The sequence below is a fragment of the Cervus canadensis genome, chromosome 11 (genome assembly GCF_019320065.1).
Source record: "Cervus canadensis isolate Bull #8, Minnesota chromosome 11, ASM1932006v1, whole genome shotgun sequence".
NCBI classification, from domain to species: Eukaryota; Metazoa; Chordata; class Mammalia; order Artiodactyla; family Cervidae; genus Cervus; species Cervus canadensis.
This window is the reverse complement of record NC_057396.1, coordinates 73,228,846-73,241,120: the sequence shown is the minus strand read 5'-3', so window position 1 is coordinate 73,241,120 and position 12,275 is coordinate 73,228,846. Positions and strand designations below refer to the sequence as shown.

At 35.9% G+C, this 12,275-nt stretch overlaps 3 protein-coding genes across 3 annotated transcripts in view; 1 reads left to right on the top strand and 2 right to left on the bottom strand.

Moving 5' to 3' along the window:
- LOC122450481 (fatty acid desaturase 2-like protein FADS2B) overlaps positions 1 to 12,275 on the top strand; it is a 914,319-nt gene that overhangs the window by 597,965 nt on the left and 304,079 nt on the right. The window lies entirely within an intron of this gene.
- On the bottom strand, positions 2,180 to 3,142 carry LOC122449968 (olfactory receptor 8J3-like). The gene has a single exon (XM_043482087.1). It carries the CDS (start codon positions 3,140 to 3,142, stop codon positions 2,180 to 2,182), a length of 963 nt encoding a protein of 320 aa, XP_043338022.1.
- Positions 12,124 to 12,275, bottom strand: part of LOC122450537 (olfactory receptor 1038-like) — a 26,836-nt gene continuing 26,684 nt past the window's right edge. The window contains exon 2 of the mRNA XM_043482909.1: positions 12,124 to 12,262. Within this exon, the coding sequence (XP_043338844.1) occupies positions 12,124 to 12,262 (139 nt within the window). The remainder of the gene's footprint in view (positions 12,263 to 12,275) is intronic.

Below are 12,275 nucleotides of genomic sequence, written 5' to 3'. Positions count from 1 at the left end.
TATGCCAAACCTTTGACTGTGTGGATCCCAACAAACTGTAAAATTCTTCAAGAGATGGGAAAACCAGACCACCTTACCTGCCTCCTGAGAAATCTGTGTGCAGGTCAAGAAGAAATGGACATGGAACAACAGACTAGTTCCTAATCAGAATGGAGTGAACCTCCAGGCTGGATGAAGCACAAGCTGGAGTCAAGATTGCTGGGAGAAATATCAGTACCCTCAGATATGCAGATGACACCACACCTATGGCAGAAAGTGAAGAACTAAAGAGCCTCTTGATGAAAGTGAAAGAGGAGAATGAAAAAGTTAGCTTAAAATTTAACTTTCAGAAAACAAAGATCATGGCATCCAGTCCCATCACTTCATGACAAATAGATGGAGAAACAATGGAAACAATGAGAGACTAATTTTCTGGGCTCCAAAATCACCACAGTTGGTGACTGCAGCCATAAAATTAAAAGACATTTGCTCCTTGGAAGAAAGGCTATGAGCCAACTAGAGAGCATACCAAAAACAGAGACATTCTTTACCAACAAAGGTCCATCTAGTCAAAGCTATGATTTTTCCAGTAGTCATCTATGGATGTGAGAGTTGTACCATAAAGAAAGCTGAGCACTGAAGAATTGGTGCTTTTGAACTGTGGTGTTGGAGAAGACTCTTGAGAGTCCCTTGAACAGCAAGGAGATCCTAAAAGAAATAGGTCCTGAATATTCATTGGAAGGACTGATGCTGAAGCTGAAACTCCAATACTTTGACCACCTCATGAGAAGAGTTGACTCATTGGAAAAGACCCTGATGCTGAGAAAGATTGAAGGTGGAAAGAGAAGGGGATGACAGAGGATGAGGTTGTCGAATGGCATCACCAACTCAATGGACAGGAGTTTCAGTAAACTCTGGGAGTTGGTAATGGACAGGGAACAACATGTTGCAGTCCATGGGGTGGTAGAGTCTGACATGACTAAGTGACTGAACTTAACTGAACTCCTAAAACCTATATAAAATTGTAAATCAACAACACTTCATGAAAAAGCAAGCATATCCAAATGTCCCTTATTTTCCTGATTTCACTTCCCCTCAATTGGTTTTCATTCCTTCCAAAACATAAACCTTTGATATTTGGACATAAAACCCATTGTATATTGCTTTAAAAATAAATGGTGGATTATATTTGAAAGCCTTCATTTAAATGTGAATATTTACAATCTTATATATGAATATTTTCATAATCCCAATCCCATTCAACTTTTCTTAAAAAGGTTTAGTGATCTTTAGCTGGTGATTCTGATTTTATACGTCTGAGATAGACTCTGGTCACACCTCTATCCATACAGAGTCAGAGAACAGATTTTAGTGTAAGCTCGCTGATCAAAAACTATCAGAAAACATAACAGAATTTGTTTGGAAAACAGATTGTTTTTGTAGTGGTATAAAGAACTCTGAAAAAGATTGTTCATTGAATGTCCATTGTCTCACAATAAAGTCCATGTATTACTTTGAGTAACGAGATGAAAAACCTTAATGGAATCCATTAAGTTCATGAATAAAATGAGAGCATATTCAAAAGTTGACTATGCTTTCATGTTAATATCAAAATTGCATGCTTATAATAAATTCAAAACAAAGTATATTAATTTGAATAAAAGTATCAATCATATTTTGTTTAGCATTCATAATACAAATTCATTTCTACCATATATCTTTCAATCAAACAATATTAAGACAGAGAAGGGAGTTTTATTTTAAAGATAATTGGTATAACTTTATTAAAAAGTGTAAAAATTAGTTTAGCCATCTCTAATTACAATTCTTCAAGATGTATTTATCTACTATGCCCATATATACCCAGGGTAAAAAGAAAAGGACCACCAAACAATAAGAAAGATCAACTTGCTTCTTTCATTTATAGATATTGCTCTGTTCAAGTTTAATTATTTCTTAACATATCTCTCCTGACTCCTGGAAACATTTCTTTTGATCTAGATAACTGAGCACTTAGCAAAGTTAGTGAATATGCTTCATTTCTATATTTATCTCAGAATTCCAGGAATCTCCATTTATTTTTTAAATCACCATTTCCTAGAAAGAGAATCCTATTTAATTTACAGGATTAGTTGAGAACCTACAAATCACTCATCTAATCTCAGCTTTCTACAACCAATGGCAGCCTATCTTCGTTTATCTATAGAGTTTTAAAGCTAGAATGATTTAAAGAACAGCATGTATTTCTAATAAACATCTTCAGTGCAGCTTTCACATCATTGTTCCTCAGGCTGTAGATCATGGGGTTCAGCATGGCAATCACCAATGTATAGAACACTGAAGCCATTTTATCAGCACCCATAGAATGGTTAGTCTGAGGCTGCAAATACATAAAAAGTAGAGTTCCATAGAAGACTGAGACTGCTGTCATATGTGAAGCACATGTGGAGAAGGCTTTTTTCCTTCCTTCTGATGAACGTATCTTTAGAATGGATAGAACAATGTTGAAATAAGATGCTACAACGGTAATTATGGAAAACATCAAATTTGTAGATGCAGACATAAATATTACTGCTTCTGGAACTGAAGTATCAGAGCAAGACAATGCTAACAGAGGGACGGTATCACAGTAAAAATGATTGATTACATTGGAAGAACAATAAGTCATAGAGAATACAGAAGATGAAGTCACGATTGATGTGCAAAAGCTATAGAGGTATGTGAGGGAAGCCAGCAGAAAGCAGATCCTCCGAGACACCACCGCCGTGTAGAGCAGGGGGTTACAAATGGCCACATAGTGGTCATAGGCCATCACAGCTAACATGAGCACCTCAGCTACAATGAAAACCAAGAACACTCCTAGCTGAATGGCACATTCATAGTAGGAGGTGGTGTGTTGCTTTCCTAAGAAGTTGATCAGCATTTTAGGAGCAATAACAGTTGAATTGCCAAGATTGATGATGGCCAAGTGCCTGAGGAAGAAATACATGGGGGTCTGAAGTCGAGAGTCCACACTGGTGAGGGTGATGATGCTTAGGTTGCCTGTCACGGTCAGTCCATAGATGACCAGGAAGACAAAGAAGAGTGGGATCTGGAGGTCTGGACGTTCTGAGACTCCTGTGAGAATAAACTCAGTGACTCGGGTGAAATTTCCATGAGCCATGTAAGAGTTTGGATAGTCATCTGTTTGAAGAAAAAAAGAAGTAATCACAAACTTTATGAAACTATTTTCCAGGACTGTTATTAGATGACAAAAGCAATCCTTTGATGAGATTTCCTATTCATTTCAGTTATTAAACTCAAAGTTCTAGGTCTAGTAAACCAATTTTGCAATCATTTACTGAAGAGAAGAAATGGGTATGGCAAATTAAACAGATGATCCAGTGTAATGTATATTTTGAGAATTTATTTTCTTGTAATCTTATTAAATTATGACTGTTTTAGTAGCTTAAAAATTAGAACAGAGATTCCAATCTGATGCCTCTTGAACAGAGTGTGAGGAAGATATGATGAATTGCAAGTTCCCTAATAATTCAAGATTTCCCAGGTGGCTTAATGGTAAAGAATCTGCCTGCCAATGCAGGATACGCAAGAGACAGAGGTTCTATCCCTGGGTTGGGAAGATCCCTGGGAATAGGAAATGGCAACCTGTTCCAAGATTCTTGCCAGGAAAATTCCATGGACAGAAGACCCTGGTGGGCGACAGTCCTGGTGGGGGTCACAGAGTCAGACATGACTAAGTGACTAAGCACACAAATAATTTGTCATCTATTCTTAATTTCTTAATCTGAGATTTCTTGCTTTTTCTTAAGAATAGATAATTTAGCCAATACTCTACCCCTTTTCATTTACACTGTCTTTCTATAGCTTCTATTTGGTGTATATTGAACTTGCAATTTTGACTATTTCTGTTAACCTCTTTGCTCACTTTTCACTTTATTACAAAAAAAAAAAAAAAAATGGAGACGTGTTCTCAGATCCATTCTTTACATCAACTATTCTCTTTTCAGCTTTAAAAATTTTTTTCTCCTTGAAAATGTTTTCCTCCCTATCTAGCTCTTTTCCTTCTTGCCCACAATTGCGTCAGCAATTCCTCATATTATTTCAATGTGCTTTTATTTTTAACCATTATTTTTTATTTATACAATTTCATAATGTTATTTTTTGAATTATGTAATACTTCTGAACTCAATTTTAGTTCATCACTTTACTGATATTTTATCAGATTTTTGATATTTTTTCTTCAGTGCAATAATAATCAACATTCTTTTATAGAACTTCTATGGTAATTTCATTACATATATTTTCTAAAGGATCTACATGAGACTATAATACAACTGAATGTTTTGCTAGAGATATTTGAAAGGTGATATTTGACCTCACTAAGTTGAGCTTTTTCTCAATAACAATTGATATCTAGCTGGGGGCACCTGACACAAAGAAGTCTGTTCATAGTCTCTGATCTGAGGACTTGGAGAGAATTTGTAGAGGGTCAAAGCTACATGATCAATTAACATAAGATTTACCTTTTAGCAACAATTAACATATATATATGTATATATACATATGCAATATATTACTAATAATTAATAAAGTAGCAGGAGGAAACTTTTGTAGATGGTGAATATGTTTATGGCATAGATTGTGGTGACGATTTCACTGATACACACATATCTCCAATCTCATCAAGTTGCATACATTAAACATGTAGAGTTTTTTGCATGTCAATCATAATTCAATAAAGTGTTTTTTAAATCTATATATCATAAATATGTGACTTTATTTTTTTTAATATGTGACTTTAAAAAGACCAGAACTGTTGACATTTTCTCTTCTAAACAAAATCAAAACAAAAACTCTACAGTAAGAAAAAAAAAAAGTTGTGACAATGAAAAAGAATCAAAGATATAAGACCAAGATTATTTCTAATATTGTTGAATATTTTATACTAGTTTATTTCTGACACCAAACATTCTCTTTGGTTCCTTGAATCATTTTCTTATTTAATTACCATGTATTTGTTGATTTTCTACTTTTGTCAGAAAATAGCCAAGCTTCAGTTGAATTACTTGTCCCTTACCTCATGGACATTCTATTCCAATAATAAGGAAGAGAGAAAGGGCTGGTAACAAAATATATAAACAAGAAAACTGTAGAATATATTCATTTTAATAAGAAGAAGTAACAAAATATACATTAGGATAACCTGAGAGAATTATTTCACACAAGATGTCAAGAGAAGACCTTTTCGAAACATGACATTTGAACTAAAACTAAACGATGAGGAGGAACCAACTTTTGAATGAATCACCGGAAGAACATTCCAGGATTCCAATTTCTTGAAGATGTTGTTTTGGGGTAGAAAATAACTATTTTTTTTTTCCTGTCTGTTTTTATAGCAAAACTTAATGGAGCCAGTGCGACTAAATAATAATGAGGAAAAGGGGACAGTAGAATCATATAATATAGGTCACAGTAAATAGTTGGATTTTATTTTAAGTGAATTCTAAGGCATTGATAAGTTTGAAGGTAGTTAGGGAACTTGGCCGGTTTTAAACTTTAAAAAGATAACTCTTGCTGTTATGAAAATAATTACATAATTGAAAGGAGTTAGAAATCATGAGTAAAAATTTAAAAGTGAGTAAGCAGTTGCTATAGGATTCCTGGTGGAAGACAATGCGCCAAAGTAGAGAAATGGAAATAGAAGATGGTACATTAACAGCTGAGAGCAGAAACAAGAAAGTATCAGCAACGTAATTCATTGTGTGTGCTCTGTGAGAAAGAGATGAGGGAATGACGCTGAGATTAGGGACAAAGAATACTTTTGCAATTTTTTTGTGACTGGATCAAATATGGTTTTTCAAATATTTGGGGTTATGATTTAAGATGGAGTGATGAAAGTGATATTATGAACTTATTAAACTTTAGGTGTTTATGAGGCACTTAAATATTAATTTAGGCATGCTACTATGTAAGTCTGGAGCATATGTGGTAAGTTAGACTTGCAGATATTTAGGAAATGAGCTCTAATGATCATATGATATTTTTTCATCTATTTCAAGATTTTTTCATCTGCTTCAAGTTTTTTTACTTTAATTGTAGCATAACTTCCCAATAGGTTTCTCAATCTACCTGCATCCTCTTCCACTGAGGACAACCCTCTCTTTTGAGATCCTAGCTTTTCTTTTGTCCTGTAACACTGCACTACAGGATCTTCTTTCTGTGTTTCTCATGCCTCTTATTTTTCTGAAGAAAAAAATGTTTTTATTGAAGTATAGTTGATTTGGACTTCCCAGGTGGCAGAGTGGTAAAGAATTTGCCTACCAATGTGGGAAACTTGTATTTGATCTCTGGATTGGGGAGATCCCCTGGAGTAGGAAATGGCAACCCACTCCAGTATTTTTGTGTGGAAAATTCCATGGACCTTGTCTGTTTTTTAAATTTTGATTTCATGTGATAAAATATGCAATATGAGATCTACCCCATTAAATAATTAATGAACAAACAGTACAGTATTGTAAATTATAGTTAAATGTTATAGAGTAGATCTCTAGATTTTATTCACCTTCCTTAACTGAAACTTTATATACCTGTGGACTAGCAACTCCCTGTATGGTCCAACTTCCAACTTCTGGGCATTTATTGAAAATAATTTCAATCAGGATATTAAAGAGGTGGTGATACCCTGCCAAGTTTTATTTTATTTTATTTTATTTTAGGAAAAGATATGTCTGCTTATAGATGCAGGTTCTATTCCTGCAGGGTCAGAAAGATACCCTGGAGGAGGAAATAACAGCCCACTCCAGCCTTCTGGCCTGGAAAATCCCACGGGGGCTACAGTTCATGGGGTCCCAAAGAGTCGGACACAACTGAGCATGTATGTGTGCGTGAAAGCAGACAAGACACAAAATGGACGCAAAGGGATGACGGCGTTTTGAATCTTCAGAATTGCTGATGGCAGTTAGAAATTGTTTGGGGGTAAAGTCGTTCTCCAAATCTCTTAAAAAATCATCCTATATTTACCAGGCTACTTGCTCAATTTGTAAAATCTTTTCTAAAAAAAAATAGAAAAAGAAAAAAATGGCCTATGTTGTTAGCAACTAGTAGAGAGAACAAACGAATAAAAATCTTCAAATTTTTGCATAGGAGTTGATTCTTATATATAACAACATGCATATCTTTAAATTAAATTATTTTCAATTTATAAAATAGTTCATGGGTGACACAATATTTTAAAATATTCTTTTTAAAATATTGAATTGGGTACATTAATAAAAAAGCCAAATGCTGCATGAGGCTAAATACTAAAAAGTATTTGTTATTGATCTGAAATTTAAATGTAGCTGAATATCCTGTATTTTATCTGCAAATTCTTACCTTACTGGATTCTAATAGTTAGATTGGTGATGATCTGTGTACTCCTTCTGCACTTGCAATATCCAAATGCAGCTTTCAACTTTCACAAGTCAAATAGATATAGGACATGTAGTCAATTCATGGGATTTTAATGCCTTAAATACCATACTATTTGGGGAAACCAGTTAAAAAAGGAAATAATGAAATTCCTATGACATAAAGAATGATCTGTCAGTGACCATAAAATTGTCTTTAGTCAGAATCTAAGAATTAAGGTGAATTACCAACATTAGGTGATAATCAAAATCAACAGCAGTGTTTATCTACTCACATTTAAAGAATAATTGCATTTTCTGCTTTCAAGTTTCTCTGACTTTTCTCAGAGTTAGGAGAATTTATGCTTTTCTTTTCTCTTTCTAATGTTCCTTGAGGAAGTAGCATGGTATTTATTGAGATATTTTTGTTTAAATCATCTGAGAGATTAAAAAATTGTCTGTAGTTTCTGCTAATTATCCAAGATATTCTGCATATTCCCTAGTGAAAAAGTGTAAGGGGCAGTTTAAGGAAAGGGAGAAAACAACAAAAATGATCTGTACAGTTCCATGGAGACCTACAGCCATTTTTACGTGTTCATTCATTTACACAGACTCAATGATTATAATAACAGTGAAAATGTTACTGTATTTGGGCTTTAACTCAGCAAAACTGTAACAGTTGCAAAAGTCATTATATAATTGAAAATGAATCATCATCATCATTGCATGGCATTTTTTGAATTTATAATTCCAGTAAAAAAAATATGTAGTTGGCACTGAGGTGAAAATATATCATTTAACATACATGAGAAAAATATGGACTATAACAATATACAAAGGAAAACCAAGCTCAGATAAACTATGTAATTTGACCAAAGCCATGATGAAATTAAAGCTTTATATTTAAGTGAGTGGTATACATACCCTGACCTTTAATATGAAAAATCCATAACAATTATTGAAATGCAGGGTGTGTTTAAACTCTAGTGCTTCCTGAGCTGAGACACCAACACTCTTGGATAATGTTCAGTACAACCTCATGGAAGGTAAAATTTAATATAAGACAGTACATGCTCTCTCATAACATTTTACCTATACCCTCATCCTTATGTATTAGAATTGAGGAAAAATCATAAACAGTTAAAGATGGATCTAAATTGCATAGATGGGTAAGTTTTGGAAAATGTGTCATTTGTTCCTGTTATGGCCATGCTTTCCGGGAAACAAACTCACTCAGAAGGGCAATGCAGATAGTGGAGTGCAGTTTATTACACCGGCGGGCCCAAGGCAGAGTCTCCTCTTAGCCAAGGGCCCCGACCAGCATTTGTGAAAATCTTTTATACCCCATGTGTACGTGTCCAAACCCACCAGCCCAAATCCCTTGAGGCTTACAAAGGAAGGGTAAATACAATCACAATAACCCCATCATTCCCACGTTATGTGTTCAAACAGTTAATAATCAATAAGCCTGTGGTTACATTCTGATAGATACTGTCCAGAGGCAGGGGTGATTAGTGTCTGTTTTCTCTTAGGCAATGAGTAACCTGGATGTGATCTTCAAGATTCCCCTGCCCAGAGGGGATCTTATCCTTCCATTGTCATTCCCACAGGCGCTAAGCACAGAGTTCAGAGTCCATTGGAGAGGCAGCCTAGCAAGATCAGCAGGCCTGAGATGGAGTCCAGGCCCTATGAATTCCTTCTTCATTCCTAATACCTAAATCAAGATATAGAATATTTCCAGCACCACAGAAAGTTCTCCAATGCTTTATAACCCCGCCACCTGAGAGGGTAACAGGCAGGAAGGCCAGGGGTCTCCAAATGGAGGAAAGAGGCTGCAAGTGTCAGACATTTTTATCTCTCTTAAGTGGCAGGAAGAAACAAACCAGCCATATTTTTTCTTCTCTATACAAATTTAAAAGGAGGTTTCTCTTAAAATGCTGTGTTGCCGTGACATCTGGTTTCACCTGAAGCTAACTACTCTCAAACCTTGAGTTAACCAATACATTTCTTTTTCTTATGGAAATGTTGTCTTAAGCTATGTTAATGTACTCCATACTCTATCTTCAAGTTGGTTCCCAACCTACTTACTCAGGTATTGTTCCCCTAATCTATGTAAATGAAACTATTTGCCAGTATTCTGCCCTTCTACAAGATTCAGGTCAATCGTTTTATGGCCAGGGATGAATTATCTGGTGCCATTCTTAATTTTAAGACATTCCTTTCTTTTCATTAACAGACTGTGAGTGACTATATACCACAGAGCTAAAGACTAGGAGGGGGTACTCTTTTGCCCCCTTCTGATGCCTATGTCAGAAGCTTCCTCTATCTCCTTTATACTTTAATAAAACTTTATTACACAAAAGCTCTGAGCGATCCAGCCTCGTCTCTGGCCCCGGATTGAATTCGTCTTCTCTCCTCCGGAGGCCAAGAATCCATCGTCTTATCTTTCAGCAACAACCTTTCACACCCTTCACCCCTCCTGGAATGATGGAAACTTCCCTCATTTAACTCCACAAACATTCTCCCAACTCTAGCAATACTACTCTGTTTTCTATCCCTAAAGTTATTATCCTGTTTTCGAATTCCATGTAAGTGGAATCACACAATAAATAATCTCAGTCTGGTATCTTTCACTCAGCATAGTGCTTTTGAAATTTATCCATGCGTGATTTTATAACTATATGACATCCCACAGCATGTGTGTACCACAGCTCTTCAAATATTGATGGATATTGTGTTTGTGATGTGCTGTTAAAATGTCTAGTATAAACAGTCCTATGTAAATGAATATGTGAGTATATATACATTACTTTCTCTTAGTTAGGGGTCTTAGAATAACTAGGACGTAGGTCACTGTATAATTAACTTTACAAGAAACTTCAAGATAACCAATCTTACTGTAGTATCTTACATTAGCAAAAGCCATGAATGGGAATTTCATTCTCACCATTTTCTTGCCAATATTTGACGTAAAAATTAATACAGACACATATATAAATGGACATTGGGATAAGATAATCTTATCCCCTGGTGGCTTAGACAGTAAAGAATCTGCCTGCAATGTGGGAGATCTGGGTTCAATCCAAGGAGCAAGCATATTTTAATCTCATGGCTGCAGTCACTATCTGCAGTGATTTTGGAGCCCAGAAAAATAAAGTCAGCCACTGTTTCCACTATTTCCCCATCTATTTGCCATGAAGTGATGGGACCGGATGCCATGATCTTAGTTTTCTGAATGTTGAGCTTTAAGCTAACTTTTTCACTCTCCTTTTTCACTTTCATCAAGAGGTTCTTTAGTTCCTCTTCACTTTCCGCCATAAGGGTGGTGCCATCTGCATATCTGATAGTACTGATATTTCTCCCAGCGATCTTGATTCCAGCTTGTGCTTCATCCAGCCCAGCATTTCTCACGGTGTGCTCTGCATGTAAGTTAAATAAGCAGGGTGCCAATATAAAGCCTTGCAGTACTCCTTTCCCTATTTGGAACCAGTCTGTGTTCAAATCTACATCTTATGTTGTCTAAATTTTACCTGTTGACATTTAATTTTTACTTGATTTTTTGAATGTTTCCACACGCTAGATAAAACAATTTTTGCATATTTTCTCCCTGATGTTTTATATTTTGATATTTCTGTTTCGTTCTGTGACCCAATATCTTATTGTATTACCAAAGAGATTTTTGCTATCACTAGGGAGAGCAAAGGAGAAGGCAATGGCAACCCACTCCAGTACTCTTGCCTGGAAAATCCCGTGGACAGAGGGGACTGGTAGGCTGCAGTCCATGGGGTCGTGAAGAGTTGGACATGACTGAGTGACTTCACTTTCACTTTTCACTTTCATGCATTGGAGAAGGAAGTGGCAACCCACTCCAGTGTTCTTGCCTGGAGAATCCCAGGGACGGGGGAGCCTGGTGGGCTGCCTGTCTATAGGATTGCACAGAGTCGGACACGACTAAAGTGACTTAGCAGCAGGGAGAACAAAAAGCCAGAAAAAGTTCACAAGCACAAAACAGATTGGAACCCAGGAGATGAAGTGGGTAGAAGAGGACATGAAGTTGACAAAGTCCCAAACCAAGGTACAGACTAACACTCTGAAGGTCTGAAGGCTGAGAATGGAGCAGGAGAACTGGGAGCGACTCTCTGCTGTCACTTCAAGGATTACTCTAATTTTCTTGTATTGACTATATTGGTTTGTTGGGAACTTAGAATCTGTCTCGAGTATGGTTATATTGTGCTGTGAAGACATGTGAATATTGTTATCTTCTTCTTAAGAGGGTTGATTTATTTGTTCTTTTTTAACTAGAGCAGGAAATTAACAAGGTTTTTGGCAAACTACAGTCTGTCTCATGGGTGATTTCATAAATATTAGTTCTTTTTTTTTTTTTGTTCTGGGACAACTGAAATCTTCCAGTAACCAACATGGCTCAGTAGAATAAATGAACTTGGCTCAGGATAAGGGAACTGGACAGCTTTTACAAAGAATAAGGATCTCATTTTCATAGATTGTTTCCTTTCTGCAATTCATTGCCAACATTTCTGAGACTATTGTCTCAAATTCTGACTTTTTGTTCTTTAGATCAGAAAAAACTAAGTTATTTTTAATATTTCTATTTGAATGATGCAGACTAGAGCCTTGCCTCAAAATAAATAAAATGGGAAAAACACCTATTCCGTTAGCTTCTAATGCTGTTCAGAATCTCTTCCACACAATGTGCCTTTCTTAACCATCTCCTCATTTACCTTAGAGTTAAAAATTACATCAGCTTAAAAGAACAGCATGAATTTGTCAGAAATCTCTTTAAGGCAGCCTTCACGTCCTTGTTCCTCAGGCTGTAGATCATGGGGTTCAGCATGGGAATCACCAGTGTATAGAACACTGAAGCCATTTTATCAGCACCCATAGAAT

Bases quoted from the DNA above. Each gene is read 5' to 3' on its own strand.
- LOC122449968 (XM_043482087.1), bottom strand. From the start codon at position 3,142: ATGGCTCATGGAAATTTCACCCGAGTCACTGAGTTTATTCTCACAGGA.